At 54.4% G+C, this 19,030-nt stretch overlaps 1 protein-coding gene across 7 annotated transcripts in view; it reads left to right on the top strand.

Moving 5' to 3' along the window:
* The window catches only part of MEF2D (myocyte enhancer factor 2D), a 57,712-nt gene that overhangs the window by 24,395 nt on the left and 14,287 nt on the right, over positions 1 to 19,030 (top strand). For 5 of the 7 annotated variants that reach the window (XM_034071049.1, XM_034071042.1, XM_034071045.1 and 2 more), the window contains 3 exons: positions 7,606 to 7,867; positions 11,932 to 12,135; positions 16,909 to 17,046. In XM_034071049.1, coding sequence (XP_033926940.1) covers positions 7,814 to 7,867; positions 11,932 to 12,135; positions 16,909 to 17,046 — 396 coding nt within the window. In that variant the 5' untranslated portion in view covers positions 7,606 to 7,813. Of the gene's footprint in view, positions 1 to 3,184; positions 3,203 to 5,454; positions 5,571 to 7,605; positions 7,868 to 11,931; positions 12,136 to 16,908; positions 17,047 to 19,030 lie in introns of those variants that run through there. The other 2 variants (XM_034071044.1, XM_034071046.1) reach the window with 2 other exon arrangements.

Raw genomic sequence — 19,030 nt, 5'->3', positions numbered from 1 at the left:
CTCCAGCGCTGGAGCTGCTGATGGATAAGGACAGGAGGGAAGGGGAATGTGGCTCCTTGTGGTCCGGCTGCTCTGCCCTGGGGATGGATGGAGGTGGCACAGGGATGCTCCATGCAAGAGACTGGGCCCAGGGAAAGGGGATGCTGTCCCCTGGGCTCTTCCTCCAGGAAGCTGTGTCCTTGCCTTGGCACGGGGTGATGATGGCTCCCTGATGGCCTTGCCCAGGCTCCCTTTTTCCAGGGACACCTTCCATTGGAGCAGCTGCTCCAAGCCCCATCCAACCTGGCCTTGAGCACTGCCAGGGATGGTGCAGCCACAGCTTCTCTGGGTACCCCCCAGTTAGTAATTGCCTCCATGTCCTTCCCGTCTCCCTGCCCTTGCACAGGCAAATGCCAGCTCTCCGGCATCACTATGGGATGTGCCTTGCTCCCTCCCCAGACTCTGCCGGTCTTGGCACGGTGCATGGTTTTGTTACAGCTCAGCAGAGCTGGTTGGCATCTGCTTCCCTCCAGAGAGCATCCTGAATCTGGGTCAGGAATATCCGTGTCTTGTTCCTATTCCTCAGGGACCTGATCCAATCCAGCTTCATTCCTCCTCTCCTGAGCCTCCCGAGGTTTGTACCTGCAGCCGCTGGGATGGATCCTGTACCTGAGCCGCCGGGTTTGCTGTTGATGCTGGGGAAGTGGGGACCTTACCATAGGCATGCGGGGGGGATTGGGGCTGTGGTGCTGGGTTTGCACTTGCTGTGGATGAGCAGGATTCGGCCCCGGGGAGGCTCCAGCTGCGTTTGTGAGCAGGAGCTGTGCTCCGGAGCCATGTTTCGGCCGCCTTCCTCTTCCCCTCCCCCTGCCTGCATCTGGAGGCTCGACACAGGAACCCAGATAGCATCATCCTGAAACCAGAATAGAAGCTTTGGAGCAGACTTTAGCTTGTTGGTGTGGTTTTGATCTTGGTTTGGAGATAAAGAGGTGCTAAACAATGCTACGCTGGCGAGATGGAGTCCTTCATGGCTGTGCTCACTGCCCGCTGCAGTGCCAAGGACATCGCTGTATGGGTGCACATCCTCTTTGCTGCATCCCGCAGCAAAGCCGGCTTGGGTCAGTGGTGATGGCAAGAGCCATGTCAATGCCTTTGCAGGCTAATGGGGACAGTGACAGGCCAAGGGGAATGGCTTTAACCTGCCAGAGGGGAGATGGAGATGAGCTCTTAGGCAGAAGCTGTTCCCTATGAGAATGCTGAGGAACTGGAATGGATTGAAGGGAGAAGCTGCGGCTGCCCCATCCCTGGCAGTGGTCAAGGCCAGGTTGGAGCAAGCTGCTCTAGTGGAAGGGGTCCCTTCCCATGGCAGGGGTTGGAACTGGATGAGCTTTAAGGTCCCTTCAGCCCAAACCAGTCTGGGCCTCTGTGATTCTATGGGAAGGGCATCATTAACATGGATGCAGACTGGATTTGAGGGAGGGTGGCTCTTCCCCCCGCCCTGCTGCAGAGGAGGAGGAAGCTGGTCCTGCACATCCAGAAACCACCGAGAAGGAAACTCAGAGTCCTTGGTGTCAGCAGAGAGGATATGTTAAAAAAACAACCACTAAGTCACAAAAGGCAGGAAACAGGAAGGCAAGAACTGAACTTAAACAGTCGGGTTCAAGAGGTGACTTGAGCTAAGTCCATATCCTTAAGGGATGGAAGTCCAGCCCTGTCCGCAGCCAGGGAAGTGGCCGTGTTGGGGCAGGACCTGGGCAGCCTCAAGCTGAGGTTTGGAGCCCTCGGTTGTGCTTTGCTGCCTTTGTTTGCAGTGATTCTTAAAGCTCTCCTGCAGCTGGAGGACGAGTCCGAGCATCGCATGGGTGCTGCTGCTTGTGCCCCATCACTCCTCCACTCAACCCCTTGCCATGGGCAGACCTGCAGGTGTGCAGTGGGGAGCATCACACCAGGGCTGCTCTCCCTGCTGCTGAAGCAGCATCATCACCTCCAGAGCAGCATCAGTCCCTCCCTTGGCTTGGCCGGTTCCCCCAGCACAGTGAAGGGCTCAGCAGCAGCACAGAGGCTGTGAACCACTTCCCATGGCAGGCTCAGCTCACAGGCTGCTTTGCAGCACAGCAGCATTGCCCCAGCGTGGGCTTTGTCCCGTCATGGGCAGGGAGATGGGACAAACCCTGCCCCTTGTAACCCCCTGTGCCCATGGGCTGTGTGCTGGAACTCTCTTGCAATGCTCCTCCTCACCTGGAGGTGCTCCAAGATGGGGAAGGTGTCCATGGAACGTGGTACTGAGGGTGTTTCTGTACGTGGATAAATGCTGATCCCCCCCCCAGATGTTGATCCCACTGGGCTGGGTTGGGTGGATTAGTCCTGTTGGGTGCCAGGGGAAGGATGCTTGGTCCCATTATGCTGAGCCAGCCCCTTGGTTTGCTGGAGCCAGATAAGGATAACCCCATCTTTGGAAGAATTCCTGCAAATCCTGGGTAAAGGATGGGTTTGTCCTGCAGGAATTGCATCTGGTGCCTGGGCAGAATGGGCTGCTGTAGCTGTCATCTGCTTTTATCCCTTTGATTCTGGACTTTCTATGCCGTTATCAGACATCCTCCATTCATGTCCTCTGTAACATGAACCACGTTGGTCCTTTCAGCATCTTCACAGGAGAGATTTTCTTCTTTTCCCTTTTCCTTCCTTTTTCTCCCCAGCCTCCAACTGTCCTTTGAGCTGCTTTTGCAGGTTTCCCTGTGGCCAAGGACATCCCTGTGGCGCTGGCCTGCTTTGGGGGACAGAGATGGGGAAAACACCCCTTGAACCAGTGCTGGGATGAACCCATCCACATTTTGGCCTCACTTTGGCTCTCCTATGTATTTCAGCACAGGATTGGGAAGCAGCAGGAGCAGATGCTGGGAAAATTAAGGCTGTGGAGGGCCCGAAAGGAAGCTCCACTTTTGGAAAGGAGGCGTTGCTTTGCCTTGATTTCTCTTCCTAAAGCTTTTGGCTTCAGCTTTTTGATCTTCCCCTCGCAGCTGCGCAGCCGAGGTTTGGTTTATTTAAGCTGACATCGTGCTGGGAGCACACAAGGCTTTCCAAGGTGGAGGTTTAAGGAAGGACAGCTGAATAGCCTCACCTCCGAGAGGAGCGGCCGCAGCGAGGCCGGCCTTAGCATGGAGGCGACTAAAAAGGGATGCGATAAAAGTCCAGTCAAAACAGCAAATGGCTGGAGGAAGTGGGGGTGAGAAGTCCAAGTGGCTTTAAGCACATAGGGGGAAACACGGGGCTATCTGGAAGCGATGGGAAAGGGAGGATGCACAGAACCCTGCTGCTTCCAGTGCCAAGGGGAAAGCATTATAGGGCAAAGAGCTGGGAAATGGGTGTAGTGGCTGAAAAGATCCTGAAACAAAGACTTGGAAGAGAGAGCAGCTCTCGTGCCCCCCTCCCCCTTCCCAGGTTCTGGAGCTGTGGATGCAGCACCCCCAAATTCCTTGTTTTGTGAAAGCATCTCCCAGCTGAGATTCCTCCTTCTTCCCCCAGTTGCAAAATGCCATCCCTGCTTGGATCCCTTCCTTGGAGCCGGCTTGGAATTACTCAGCACAGAGTTAACCAGCACCTGCTCCGAGTTAATTAGCGAGTGTGTTAATTGCTGCCATAGTCATAGGCGTGCGAGCGTGAGGCGGGGGGGTGGAGGGCAGAGGGAGGGATGCGGGTGCTAATAGGCTGCCTCCATCCTGGTGCTTCTGCTTGCTTCCCTGGGGCGATGCTGAATTTCACACACTGGGTTGGGATGAAGGGACCTTAAAGCTCCTCTGGCTCCAACCCCTGCCATGGGCAGGGACACCTTCCACTGGAGCAGCTGCTCCAAGCCCCTGTGTCCAACCTGGCCTTGAGCACTGCCAGGGATGGGGCATCCAAACCTTCTCCATTCAACCCATCCCAGTGTCCCACCACCCTCCCAGGGAAGAGCTCCTGCCTAAGAGCTCAGCTCAGCCTCCCCTCTGGCAGGTTAGAGCCATTCCCTTTGTCCTGTCCCTGCAGACCCTTGTCAAAAGTCCCTGTGCTGCGGTGGTGGAGCAGCCGAGATGCTCAGTGGTTGCGTGGAGATGGTCACCATGGAGACGGGTACCACTGGGTGTAGCGGCATCATGGAGGGGAGGCTGTGGGTGCCTGGGTTGGCCCTGTCCTGGTCTTGTGATGTTTGAGCCATCCCAAGCCTGGTTCAGGACTGCACTGAGTCACATATTGGTCAAGTTAATCTGCCTTAGAGGGCTGCAGAGGTTCTCTCGTGTCTTTCAGTGTCACCCAGGCCCTGTGTGTGGGAAAGGACAATCCCAAGCACAGACATCACCTGGGTGGAGAATGGATGGAGCCCTGAGGAGAGGGACATAAGGGTGTTGGTTGATGAGAAGCTCCCCATGACCTGTGTGCTGTGCAGCACCCCCAGAGCGTGAGCAGCAGGAAGGGTGCTGTGCTTTGGGTGCTTGACAATGTGTACCTTTAGGTGCTTCAGTTCCACCTGATCAGGGAGGAGGGTCCTGGGTCATCCTGATGGTTTGGTGTGGTAATGGAGCAATTTGCTTAGGGAGCTCTGGAGGCTCTTGTCCTGGTGCTTGGTGCAGAGTGGCTGCTTCTGGGCTGGACCCGAGCATGCAGTGGCAGTGCATGGATGCTGAGCAGGGGAGCAAGAGGTTCTCCAGGTTATTTGGGCTCACTGATGCTGATCAGAAACTCAAGCCTGTGGTGGGACTTTCTGAAACAGCCACCTGGGCAGGAAACGTGAACATGCCTTGAAAACATGGTGTGGGGAGCAAAACACCCTCAAACCGCAGGAACCCACCCCAAAACTCCGACACCAGGACCATGAAGAGGAAAAGAGGGGGTTTGAAATCCCAGCTGTGCTTTTCCCCATCCCTCCTTTTCATCCCATCCATGGACTGCATGCTCTGTGGGTGTTTTCCTTCCTGCATAGGAGAGAGGGATGAAGAGCATCAAGGGGCCAGCTCCTTTTCTCCCCATGGTGTCAAGCCAAGTGTTGCTAAGTCCCATTTTTCCTGCGTGGGACTTTATCCAGCAGCATGAGCAAACCCTGAGGCTGGGACAATGGTCCCTATCCAGGCAGCAGGATGAGGATACAGGAGCTGGGATTCAAGAGCAGCGTGAGGAATGTGGTCTGGTGGTTGAAAAAGGTGATTTGTACGGAAGCACCTGGGTTTATTTGTGGCACAGATGCCACCACTCCCACGTAAGAAGCACCAGGTTGTGGGAAGCTTGGGGCAGGGATGTGCAGTGCTGGGTTTTTCTCCTAATCCCATCTCTTTTCCTAACCCTTTTGGCCACGAGAGCGTCCTGTGAAGAAGTCCCACAACCAAATTGTGTTAAAATATGTTTCCTTTCAGTCGGTTTCAATTCACTGCCCCTGGTTCTCCAGTGTTTATTGTTGCTCTGGAGAGTTCTGCTCTGGTTTGGACAGTAAATCCGTCATCTTTTCAGAGGGTTTCTCTGGCCAAGAGCTGCAGCACAAGGAAAGAATGAACATCTTGCCTTGGGTCCGGATGTGGAGCTGTTGCTGCTTCCCACTGCTGCCGGGGGTGTTGAAGATGATGAAGGTGAATATTCTGCAGCTGGTTTAAAGAAATGACAACCCCAAAGGGAAAAGCTGCAAAGCAAATGGGGCAGAAAGTTCCTCCTCTGCCAAGTGTTCTCCGTGCATGTCACAGCCTCACCTCACCTCATCCTCTCTCCCTCGTGGGCTCAGGCTGGTGGAAATGCCAAGTGGACACCCTGGATGGATGAAACAGAGATCCTTGTTTTCCTTTGGGTTCTTCCTGTATCATCAACCTTTGAGGGATGTTCCTGTGGCAGCTGGTGCCTTCATCTGCTGCTCACAGGTGCCAGGCTCAGCAGTGATGCTCTAGGACCAGTGATGCTCTGAATCGGTGGTACTCTGGGACCATTGATGCTCTAGGACCAGTGATGCTCTGAATCGGCAGTACTTTGAGACCAGTGATGCTCTAGGACCAGTGATGCTCTAGGATTTTTGCTGCCCGTTTTCTCTCTGGTCTCCTTCCTGGGCTCCCCATGGTTCATCTTCCCTAGAAGGCAATTTACGGATATCAGGAGGGGAGAGGTTTCCCTGCTTGCCTCTTGGCTGCCTGAACCAGCACTGAAACCATAGGACATGCTGCACAATGAATACTTTTTCCCCTAAAAGAAGCAGAAAACAAGATTGAGTGACTCTCATGACTCAGTGAACCCCCAAAACACAAGTGTGGAAGTGAGACCATCAGGACTTGTTTGTTGTCCCAGCATGGTCCTATGAGGAGGCAAAGGATGGGGTCACAGTCCCTGGGAGGCTTCAGTGAGGTCCAGAGGGGCTCCATCCTCTGGGGTGGGAGAGGAGCAGGAGGAGCTGGGTTGCAGATGCTGCAGGTGAATTTGGGATGATGGGAGGAGGAGAAAAAGCCTTTTCCCCCATGCTTTTGGTAACGACCGAGGACTGGGGCCTGCCAAGTGGAGGCAGATAGGAAGCTATTTTGGGACTGGCTTTTCCCTCTGCCTTTGTCTTGGCATGGGACACCCTTGCCTTAAATGCAGTGTTATCACTGCCCTTATCCGGCCACTTGGAGAGAGAACCAGGAGGAAAACATCCCTATTGAAGAATGAACTGGTGGGTTTCCCTTTTATCCCCCTTGCATCTAAGGATGCGAGTGCTGGGGAATGCCGAGCCCCTGTCCCATTATCTGGTGTGGAATCATGGAGTAAGAAGCATGCCCATAAGAAGTAGGTTTCTGTGCCTGATTTTATATATATATATATATATAAAGTAATCAAATAAAGACTTCTTAAAATTCCCAATTGAAGATTAATGCAGGAATTGGAGACGGATTTAAATTGCCCAAGTTAATCACCAGCCGCTCGGCTGCTGCTGACTTTATTAGGGGGAAAAAAAAGCCTGGAGTGTCACAGAGGGATAATGATTCATGGGCTCGGTGCTGTCTTCTCCTCCTCCTCCATGAGCATCGCTGTGTCCAGCCCACACGTGTCCTGCAGTGCAGGCGGTTTTGGGCTCCATCCCTGGGGTGAACTGGGACCAGGCTGGATAAATGCAGCCTGGCTGCAGCTGCGCCAGGGCAATTCCAAGCACAAACACAAGGCTGGATGGAGCAGACCTGAGGAGGGGGACTTGGGGGTGTTGGGTGAGAAGCTCTCCATGACCCGGCTTCAATGGGGACAGGACAAGGGGAATGGCTTTAACCTGAAGCAGGGGATGAGCTCTCAGGCAGAAGCTCTTCCCTGTGAGGGTGCTGAGGTGCTGGCACAGAGAAGCTGTGGCTGCCCCATCCCTGGCAGTGCTCAAGGCCAGGTTGGACACAGGGGCTTGGAGCATCCTGCTCTATGGAAGGGGTCCCTGTCTATGGCAGGGGATTGGAACGGGATGAGCTTTAAGCTCCCTTCAACCCAAACCAGTTTGGGATTCTCTGAGTCTGTGAAACTCCTCCTGGCCCCAAGCTGGGCAGGAGGATGCAGCAGAGACTCCGCTTGGCTGCAGGGTTGGAGCGATGCTGGGGATGGGGAGGGTGCTGGACCCTGGATGGGGTTTGGGGCCAGAGGGGTCTCACTCTTGTTTCTGTCCTTGCATAGGTTCCTGAGCAGCCATTGAGAGCTCAGCTGCGCCGGAGGGTACCATGAACTGAGCACGCAGCCCCTGCCACAGCCTTGTCTGGGGGTTGGTTTTCCTGTTGACCCAAAGCCATCCCATAGCCTTTCATGACAGCGTTTTAACCGGGGGTTCCTCTTCCCCTGCCCTGGAGCGAAGTCGTCCCGGCTGCAGTGAGGAATTCCAGAGAAGATGGGGAGGAAAAAGATCCAGATCCAGCGGATCACGGACGAGCGCAATCGGCAGGTCAGTGCCTTCCTCTCTGCTCCTCCTCACCCACTCTTGTCTTGGGGCTTGGAAGGGTTCTGCTTCCAAGTGACCCATTTGAGCCCAACCGATGCCTTTTTCTTGTGCCTAACCCATAAAAAGAAGCAGAAACTCAGCCTCAGGGCCACATCCAGGCGGATCCCAGCACCGCTTCTGCCTTACCCGGGCGTTGTTCCTCATCCAGGAGCTCCTCATGCTGTTTCCATCTAAGCTCTTTTCCAGAAGGAAGTCTCTTCTCCGCTTAGTTCCCTTTTCTCTTTCGTGTGTCTTGCAGAAAACCCATTTCAGTTGACATTTTCCATGAGGTTTTTCCAATGCAAAGCAGCCACAGCAAGTCTCCAGCTTTGGGGGATGCAAACAGCCCAAATTATTCCCTTTTTTCCTTGTTTTTCTCAACTGAAAACTCGGATGGATCCAGGGTTTTTTTCCCCCTTGGGCACCCTTGAAGCCAAGCCCTATCACGCGTGGGTAGAGATGCCCGTGTGTATCTCAGAGATGAAAAGAACCCCATTTCTCCCTCGTGCTCATGTTCCTGAGCAGCACCAACTGGGTGGCAGCATTTGGCCACACCAGGCTGGCTCTGGGGTGACTCCACTGCTGGATTTTGCCATAACCACAAGACTTCCAGGCGGATCCCTTTGCTCCGTGGCTTCCTGCGGTCCTTGAGTCAGGCTCAGCACATCCAAGCCTGTGCCTCCAGTGCAGCCACTGCTGCCGATGCCCCAGTTTGGGCTGCCCCACTTTTTCTCCTGCTTTTTATTCCGGAAAACAGGATTGTTTTCTATATCCTAATGCTTCAGAAGGGGCAATGCCAGCACTGGGTGAGCTTCTTTATTGCTCCACAGCAAAACCAGAGGAAATTGCAGGTTTTCTTCATTAGGACTGGGGCATGCAATGGGCATAAAATGCTTTTTGATAATCTCCTAGTTGCTCATGGCACTGCTTAGTCCCATAATTAGAAGGGTTAGTAACAAAGCTGGAGTGTGTTTTATGGGGCAGCACTGGTCAATGTTGCACGGGGGGGAGGGATTTGCAGCTCTTGGAGCCCCAGTAGAAGTTGAGGTGAGCAGAAGGTATTTGGTAGTGCTGGGGGTTGATGGCACAGCTGAGCCCTGTTGTAGGAGCTTCAGGAAAGCCTGGCCAGGGATGGGGCAGGATTGAAGCACACTCAGGAGTAAAGGGTGAACAGGAGCTTTCCAAAGCCTTTGCTGCGAGGTGAAGTTCTTCCCATGCATCCTACATCCAACCTGCAGCATCAGTGAGTCCGACCCTGTTCTCACCCTGTGCCTTGCCTCCCATGGGTGCATGGACCATGAGCCCACACAGAGGAGAGCAGAATGACAGCAGAAGCCAAAACCAGGGGAGGAGAGCAAGTAAGAGTCACTAATGTCATTAAAGGACTTAGTGGAGAGGATTTGCCATAACAGATCAGACCATCAGGCCGTCAGGGCCAGCCTGCTGACTCTGGCAGCGACCAATATGGTCTACATCAGGGGAAAGGCAAAAATCCCCTGCTAGTGTGGGGCAGTAATTCCTTCCTGACCCCTTTGGTGATCAGCTTATGCCGTGGAGCATGAGATTTGATTACCCTCTTAGACTTAGAAGGTTAATTCTTCTAGATGAGACTCATGCACGGTGGTAGGGGAAGGTTTGGGGTTTCTGTCCCAGGTCACAGGGAGATGTGCAAGGCAGTGTTGGCTGATCCTTCTGTGTATTGGGGCTGACTAAATGGCAAGGCTTTGCTTTTCTCTGCACTACCAAGGCAAAAGGATGTTCCTCCACCCTGTCCCTACCTGCAGAGCGAATAACCCCTTGTCTATAGAGGGATGCTTTGGTGCTTTGGGTTCTGCTTGGCTCAGCTCAGGTTGTTGGTTGATTTGGGGCAGGTAACCCCATGCTCTCCTTCATTGCTCAAGGATGACAAAGAAGTGGTAAATGCTGCATCCCTGGCAGTGTTCAAGGCCGGGTTGGACACAGCCTTGGGTGACCTGGTCTAGTGTGAGTTGTCCCTGCCCATGGCAGGGGTTGGAACTGGGTGATTTTGAGGTCCTTTCCAACCCAAACCATTCTATGATTCTATGACAATACCCCCTATGACTTGCCTCCTTGCTCACACACTATAGCCTCATCCAGTTGTCTCTCCCCATGAACAAGGGATGGGACAAGAGGAAACGGCCTCAAGCTGCACCAGGGCAGGTTTAGATGGAGCTGAGGACCAATTCCTGCCCCACTGGACCAGGCTGCCCAGGGCAGGGCTGCAGTCACCATCCCTGAAAGTGTAGATGAGGCCGTCAGTGCCATGGGTTAGTGGTGGCCTTGGCAGTGCTGGGCAGTGGTTGGACTGGAGGAGCTGAAAGGGCTTTTCCAGCCCAGTTGATTCCATGATTCCATGATCTTGGATCAAGGGGTCTCACGGTGCCCAGCAAAGTGGGTCCCCAGCACTGGGCACTGCAGGAACCACCATCCTCAGCTGTTCCCTCTGTCCTGGTGGTGCCACCGTTGTGTTCTGGGAGCATCCCAGCATCTCAGGAGGGATTCTGGGAGGCTGAGAGGTCCTGGATGCCACCGGGAAGGGGGACATGGGCAATGTGAGCAATGCTGAGAGCAGGCGCACGTGGCACGCGGGGCCAGGCCTGTGTTTCCCAAGGGATGAGGAGATTAGAGCCCAATCTTGTTACTGCTTAATCATCTCTGGATGATGGAGGGGCAGGACAGGCCGTTGTGTGCCCCTCCTCTGCCCTCCCACTGCACAGAGGGATGCGCCTGCTGCTGCTTGAGGGGTGCACCATTAGGGTTAGGGTATGGTTCATTTGCTAAGAGGGCATTGCCCAAGTGGGGTGCATTTGCTCCTTGCAGGAGCTGTGGGACCTTCAGTGGCCACGGTGGAGAGCCCAAACCAGCTCCTTCCCCACCAGCTGGGTCCTGTTAGGAGCCTTGGCTGGGAAATGCAGCCCAGCATCTGTCTGGCATCTGGGTTGTGTTTTGGAGCCTGCACCCAGCTCTGTCCTCATCCCCCAGCCAGCTTGCAAGGATCTGGGTTCTGCTGTCCCCAGCATAAGAAGGACATGGAGCTGTTGGAGCAAGTCCAGAGGAGGCCATGAGGATGAGCAGGGGCTGGAGTCAGGCTTGGGAACACTTGGGCTGTTCAGCCTGGAGCAGAGAAGCTGCATGGAGACCTCAGAGCAGCTCCCAGTGTCTGGAAGGGGCTACAAGGATGCTGGAGAGGGACTCTTCATTAGGAACTGGAGTGATAGGACAAGGGGTGATGGATGGAGGTTGGAGAGACTGGAGGCAAGGAGGAAGCTCTTTAACTATTAGGGTGCTGAGGCCCTGGCACAGGGTGCCCAGAGGAGCTGTGGCTGCCCCATCCCTGGCAGTGCTCAAGGCCAGGTTGGACACAGGGGCTTGGAGCATCCTGCTCCAGTGGAAGGGGTCCATGCCCGTGGCAGGGGTTGGAACTGGATGAGCTTTAAGGTCCCTTCAACCCAACCCATTCCATCATCAGGCTGGCAGAAGATGCCTCGTTAGGTGACAGCTCTGATGAGAGCAGGTCAGGGCTGGGGTGGGATGGGATGGGGCAGCTTTGGGGTGGCTGAGCCCCCACCTCCTGGCACACAGGGTTGGGTGCTCCCAGCACTGCTGCAATGAGTGAGGATGAGATCTCCAGTGCTTGTATGTTCAACTTGATGAGCACCCAGCGCCACACAGCCCCCGGACAGATGGCAGCTCTGCTTGTTGGGGGGGGCTGAGATTCATTTGCTCTTGATTTGGCAAGATGTGATGATTTCCAACGCTGATCATCATCTCTGTGCTTGTGAAGTGTCTGCCTTGGGAGGAGCCCAAAATAGGCAGCAATAGGAACTGGTTGGAAGAGGGAGGTGGGAGAGGAGAGCTTGGGCTGTGGTGTCCAGTTGGGAAAGCTGAGGAGAGAAGATTCCCTCTGCCCTCCTCTTCCTTTTGTTCTTCCTCCATGGGTCATCCCGGTTTTCTTGGGGCGGTTTGGCAGCATGGGGATGGCTCCTGACCGTGGTTCTTGCTTTCAGGTGACCTTCACCAAGCGCAAGTTCGGTTTGATGAAGAAAGCCTACGAGCTGAGTGTCCTGTGCGACTGCGAGATCGCCCTCATCATCTTCAACCACTCCAACAAGCTGTTCCAGTATGCCAGCACCGACATGGACAAGGTGCTGCTCAAGTACACCGAGTACAACGAGCCCCATGAGAGCCGGACCAATGCGGACATCATCGAGGTGAGGTCACCCATCCTTGTCCGGGCTTTGCCGTGGTGGTGGAGCCAGCGCCGGGTCTGGCACCACAGCCGGATGGATGCAGGAGGTCGGTGCTGGGTGGGGATGGGAGCAAGGAGATCTGCAGGACTTGGTGCCAACCTGATGTGGCATGGGTTTGGTCCATGGTTTTGGTCCAGGCTATGAAGAGACTTGGGTCTGGGTAGTAGAGTTTGAAGCTGTCTTGGTTCATGTATTGATCTAGTGCCATAAAATTGGACTTTTTGGGATACTGCATTGTGGGACTTCCCTGTGGTCCAGGCAAACCATGGAGTTTAGGAGGCATCTCCCAGGGTTGCATTGGGGTGCAATGGTGATGTTGCCCCTGTCTGTTTCAGAGACACATGGTGGGGTTGTAGGAGGGCACCAGGGACTGAACCGTTGGGTGCCTGTGGTCCAACCTGCTCCAAGTGTGGCCACTCTCTTGTGTAGATGGGGTTGCTCAAGACTTGTCCAGCTGCGGTTGGGGGTCTCCTAAGGATGGTGAGTCCAAGCTGATCGGCCCTTGCCTGGCTGGTCACTGATGTTCCAGGGGGGCATGAATTAACCCCGATGGAGCGGAGCAGCACAGCCCCACAGAGAGCCCTGCGTGGGTCAGAGACTTGGAGCTCACGTGGCACAGAGCTTCATGTCAAAGCGCTGCTGGAGGAATCGGCTTCTGCTGCCATTCAGGCCTTGGAATCCCTTTGGTGCACCTTGGGTAGCACATTTGGGCTTTGGTTTCATGAAGAAGGAAAACCCCAACCAACGTCCTTCCTAAATCCTGCTTTTTCTGGTGTTTTCTCTGTGAAATGTCTTTTTTGGAGAGGTTTGGATTCAGGTTTTCACCTCGTTGGTTTCCACCAACAGGGCCATGGCCATGGCCAAGCATCCAGCAGCTCCTGCCTGCCCTCCCTGGGGTTTGGCTCCTTGTCTGCCAATGCCCGCTTGTGGAGGGGCCATAGGAATGGTTCTGAATTGTCCCTTTTTGGCCTCTTTGAGCCCGGTGATGCCCATCCCCTGTGCCCATGCCAGGGTTGTTCCGGCACCGCTCCCTGCCTGCTCCTCAGCGCCGTCTCCTCCTGCCTCTCCGGGATGCTCCGACCGTGGCGCTCGCGGCGTCGAACAGATTTGTCTTGGCCTAAAAATACCATAAACATTTTGGGCAGCGTTCGCTGTTCCCTTATGGTCCAAGCTGCAAACACTCCCAAGCCGACAAGTTACACACAGTCCTTGGCACCCAAAGAAATACTGTGTTTGCACCACATGAAAAGCTGGAGCCGCATCCAAAGCCGAGGAGAGAAACATCGGCAGCGGAAGGATATTGGTGGATGGCAAGGAACAGAGCCCAAACACGCCAGGCTCGGCATGTCTGGTTGGAAGAGCTGCTTTGGAGTGAAACCGACTGGGGGGGAGGCAGGTTTTGAGGCTGCTCAAGCATCCCTCCTTATCCTCATCTCGTCTTGGGGCAGGGTTAGGGTTGCTCAGACCATTCCCGCACCGGGTGCTGATTTCAATCCCCTCGCCTCCAGCCATGTCCTCTTGCCCAGCTCAGGTCCTCCCAGCCTGGCTTTGTCCCCATCACCCACAGACCCAGTCTATCTCATGCTTTTTGGTGACTCCCAGTTGAACCTGACTCCTCCAAGTGCATCTTTGCATCCTTGAGGCTTCCCCAGCAGCAAGCTGTGGCTGCCTCATCCCTGGCAGTGCTCAAGGCCAGGCTGGATGGGGCTTGGAGCATCCTGTTCCAGTGGAAGGGGTCCCTGCCCATGGAACTGGATGAGCTTTAAGGTCCCTTCAACCCAAACCACTCTGGTTCTATTCTATAACCCCATGGCATCCCCTGTGGGGACAGCTCCGCGCTGGGGATTGGCAGCAGTGGGATGGAGCCCTGCAAACCCCTGCGGCTCTCTCTGTGCCTGGCACAGTCCTGGCCGTTGGAAGCTTTTAAGTCAGAGCAAATCTCTCTCCATGCAGAGGGGGGTTTCCTTAATCAGGCGGGGGACAGCTGAGGCCCCCGGCCAGGCACGCTGGGGGCCCACGTGCCGGGATCACGCCGGCTTTGCTCCTCGCTGTCGCTTCTCGTTTCCTTGCAGCCAGGCTGATGTGCCAGGGACCGGGATGAGGGCAGAGCGAGCCGGGCACGGGGATGCTCCAGAGCCACTTCAAGCCACACAACAGTGCCTCTCCTTGCTTTCCTTGGCTGAATGTCACAGGGAAGGCTGAGAGCTCCCTAATTCCTGGGGCTGGCATTCCTCACAGGGCATCATGCAGGATGCTGCAGAGGCAGCTGCCGGTGCCGTGTTTGCATCCTCATCCTTGTCCTTATCCAGACTTCCCCAAAGCCTGGGCTGGTTGAGTCCCCCTCCTCGAAGGGAAGTCAACCACATCCTGGTTGAGCATCGTTTCCTCTCACATGTTCTGCATTTCCTGCTGCTCTTGGGGTTAGAAGTTTGTTCCCATATGAGCTGGGATCATGGGAGTGGGAACACCGCCTGGAAGAGCGGGACCTGCAGAGGGTCCTGCCATGGGGGGGTACACCCACTAGAATGGGGGGGGCTGGGGGTGGCAGGGAGATGGAAGGCAATGAATGGAGTTTCTTTGCCATGTGAAGTTCTCCCCCTGGTTTTCCTTGAAAACTTTCTGCTGTGAAGGGATTGATTTTAGGTCTGTTTTCTATGGGAAGAGAGTGGTGCTCCTTGGGGTGCAGCCTGGTGATAAAGAGGTTTTGTGCCTCTTTGCGGCTTCTGCTGTTCCCCTGGAAAAGGGAATGAGGAGGAATGAGAAGGAAAGCTCTTTTCCAAAAGACCTTGCAGAGATCCTGAAAATGGGAATGGTTGGGGTTGATTCCTGCTCCAGCCGGATGGTTTTCCTTTTACATCATCTTGTCAGGGAGCAGAAAATGTGGGACACACATTATTTTATCCCAAAGAAATGAAAACCCCAGCAGCTCACATGGCTGGAAATGGCATTTTGTTGTCCCAAAGCTCCTTTGGAGCAGCAGATTTTACTTTGGCTCTTGACCTACTGCAACTTGGGTTCCAGTGCTTCCTGTCCCACCACAATGCAGATCATCTCCATCCTCTGCTGTGCCAGCTCTGGAGCCCATCTCCATTCCATTCCTCCCCTCTGTGCCTGCAGGCAGCTGCCTGTAGCATCCAGGAGGGATTTTTCTCCCCATGCACAACTGGCCTGATGTTTCCTGGGGCTGCTGCTGGATTTTTAATGGGACGGTGGCATCCCAGCCACTTGTCACAGCTCGGGATGCTCTGATCTGAACGTGGTGGTGGGGGTCAGACCCAAAGACAGTTAAGTTATAACTAACATTATGAAGTCTGTGATCAGGGACAGGGACTGATTATTAGGAGGCAGGAAATATCAGTAACACCAAACAGGGCTTCAGATGCCACTGTGATCAAGAGTGAGCCAGGCCCTTCCCTGGTGGAGCTGGATGTGGATGAGGACTTCTCCCCACTGCTCATATCTAAGTGTGGAGTGCTCAACTGATGATGGTGAAGGAGTAAGTCCAACTGGAAACAGGGTGAAAAGCTTCAGCTGGGATTCTGGGATTCTGTGATGGGTTTGGTGCTTGTTGCTTGACCAATGTCAGGCATCCACCAAGCAGGACCAATGGGAAAAGGCAGATCCATTCGGTTCTCATCAGAGAACCATGGAATGGTTTAGATTGGAAGGGAGCTTAAAGCTCCTCCAGTCCCAACCCCCTGCCACAGGCAGGGACACCTTCTATTAGAGCAGGTTGCTCCAAGCCCCATCCAACCTGGCCTTGATGTTTGTTACAGTTTAAGAAAGACAAGAGGAGAATTGTCAAGGCTCCCTGCTTCTTTTCTTTCCTCCTGCTGAATTTGGCATGAAAAGAGATCAAGACTTCCAGGAAATTCTGTAGCTTTGACTTCTAAATACAACCCCCCTGAATTGGCAAGAGATGGTTCTGTAATAGCATCTAATTGCTTTTGGTATTTTGAAAATAGAACGATTAAATGTGCATGGGTAACACAATCTGCAGATCGGCTACTGTGCTCGCAAGAGGAGCTATGGGGGCTTCCACCATGCGTGTGATTACCAGGCTCCTGTTAACGAAGGAGGAGATGTCACAGCAGTAGCTCTCTACCCCTTTGCTGCTTGTGCAGCCAGGGCTTGGTGTGGGGTTTGCTGCCCTGGGGTGTTGTCACTGTCATCCTCCTGTATCACCTGTGCCATGCTCTTGATGCGATGCTCTTGATGCGGTACCGTTGCGCATGGAAAGTGCCCCCCATTATAAGCCAGCTGGGTTTTGCCAGGACAAGCTGCTCTTTGCTTATTGTTTTGGTCCTTATTTTGCTATTTGGAAGAAGGTTTTTCCCTGTTTTTAGCAGGAGAGCAGATATTGAAGTTTATTTCCCCTCCTTGCCATTGTACTCATTGTAGGTGATGGATGCACCTAAGCTGGTACGGGCCTAAAGTCAGCTCTGGCATAAACAGATCCTTTGAAAGCAAAGAAGTTTCTCTCCATCCATCCATCCATGCATCCCCATGTTGTAATTCCTGACTTAGGGACAGCCTGATGTCAAAACCCGAGGGCCAGATCCTGACTCTAACTCCACAAAGGTCAATGATGTCTTGGGGTGAATTTGCGCGAGGGCAAAGTCATCACCTTTCTGGTCCAGGGGCTGTTTTGGGGGAGACCTTCCCGTTTCGGGCATCTCCCCATGTTCTCCATCCCCACTCCCAGATCTCAAACTGTCCCGGTTGTGTTTGCAGACGTTAAGAAAGAAAGGTTTTAACGGCTGTGACAGCCCGGAGCCCGACGGCGATGACTCGATAGACCAGAGCCCCTTGATGGAGGATAAGTACCGTAAAGGCAGCGAGGATCTGGATATCCTGTTCAAGCGCTATGGTGTAAGTACCGTGCTCCCTGGCTGGAAAACCTTCATTATATGTTCTTCTTCTGTTTTGTTCTCCTCTTGTTCCATTCCCCCTCCCCGACACCCCCCTCCGTGTCCTGTGTCCCCCATCCCGAACGTGACAGGCGCTGAACAAGAAGCACAGGGAATGCGAGAGCCCGGAAGGGGATGAAGTGTTTGCCCTGACCCCGCAGACCGAAGAGAAGTATAAAAAGATTGATGAGGAGTTTGATAAAATGATGCAGAGTTACCGGCTCGCAGTGAGTAGCTGGTGGTCTGCAGCCTCCCTCCTGTCCCTTCCAGGTGATGGAGGGGCTGCCTTGTGCATGGCTTTGCTTCGGAGCCGTGCCCTGCCTTGGGAGCCGATGCGTGCAGCCCACTGCAGTCCCGAATGCACCCTATGGCTGAGAGGCATGAGGGGCCTTAGGGGTCCCTCCTGTTTCCCACCTGGAGGAGCAGGAACATCCTTTGGGAAAACCATTCCCATTAGCTCCAGCATTCCTGAGCCTCTGTGGCTACAGCTTGGCAGTGAAGGAGGATGTTCTCCCCATCTGTGCTGCAAATACTGGATAAAGGCCTCCTTTTTCCCCCCCAAAACCAGGTTGTTTTGCCTGGATTAGGACTCCAGGTTCATGCCCTGCCAGCCCCTCACATCCCTGTGAGACTCTGGGCTATTCCACATTAATTCCCCCCCAAATCCACCGAGCCCTCGGGGCAGCTGGTGGCCGTGGCAGGAATCCAGGGAGGTTTTAGCCTGTGATCCCAGAGCCGGCACCGGGGTGGCATCAGGACAGTGCTGAAAGGGATTTGTGTCAGGAGACAGGAGGAGGAGGGGGGGACACACTTCAAATTAGTTGTTAGTTCAAGGGAGCAGAGGCTCTTGGTGCAGGGGAGGCTCCTTCAGAGGGATTAGCCCTGAGCTGCTGCAGCCACAACTGATGCTGCCTGGAGCAGGATGGAGGCTCATTCCTAAGGGCTGGATGAAGCAGTGTTGTAATTACACACACGCAGACACCCCCCCCCCCAAATAACCTGCTCTTTGGTGCTGTGCAACCCCCACGAGTTAAAACTCCATCTCCCCTTGAGAATTAGCTCTTGTGATGTGCACAGCTCTTCCTTTTGCTGACTCAGCAGGTGAGCTCCAGGAGCCTCCCAAGGTCCCCAGCATCTGCATCTCCATCCCCTGCATCTCAGGGGTGATGGGGGTGGCTGCCCTGAGCCATGGGAGAGCTGGGGAGGGGAAGCCAAATGGGATGTAGGCAGTGATGGATGCTCAGAACTGTGCCCTCCAGGCTGGCTTTAGTGCAGGATGAGCTCCTGTAAGGCTTGGCTCTGCCTTGGCCTCCATGATTTCACTACTAGGGAGCAGGTTTTAGCCCTGGTACCACCCCAGTACCTGACACAAGCCCTGTCACTGGTGCAGAGGTTTAAGCTGAGTGTAGAATAACGTCAGAAAGCAGGATCTGCTCAGCATCTGTGTGTTCCTGCTGCAAAGGGAGGGCTCCAAGCAGGCTCCCATCATTGGAGGCAGCATCCAGCTGTGCCACAAAGGAACACTCCATCCCCTAAAGTCATTTTGGCTGGTGGCATTCAGGTGTCATAGTCAGGGCATAGCGTCTGGCTCCCCCACTAAACCTCCCTGTGCAGCAAAGGGACCGGGTGATGCAGTTGAAGAAGATGCTGCTTCCTTTATAACCAGCTGGGTTGGTTTTGTGTGTGACAAGAACTAACCGGCCTCAGCACCCGGGGAAGCTTAACAACAGCCTTGTTTGCTCGAGAGAGGCCTCGGCGTGGCTTCTGTGTTTGGTGTTTGGAATTGCTTTGAGTGGGAACAGGAATCCTTGAGGTTTGGCTGCTGCGTGCATCTTCTGGCCCATGTTTTGGATTGATGTGCAAGCTGCCTTCCCTAGCTGTGTCCTCCCTGGGGGTCGGGGGGAGCTGGGACCATGTAGCTGGTGGCCTGGGTTGTGCAATGAGAT

The sequence above is a fragment of the Melopsittacus undulatus genome, chromosome 20 (genome assembly GCF_012275295.1).
Source record: "Melopsittacus undulatus isolate bMelUnd1 chromosome 20, bMelUnd1.mat.Z, whole genome shotgun sequence".
Lineage (NCBI taxonomy): Eukaryota > Metazoa > Chordata > Aves > Psittaciformes > Psittaculidae > Melopsittacus > Melopsittacus undulatus.
The sequence above is the reverse complement of the archived record's forward strand: the minus strand, read 5'-3'. Positions and strand labels throughout refer to the sequence as shown.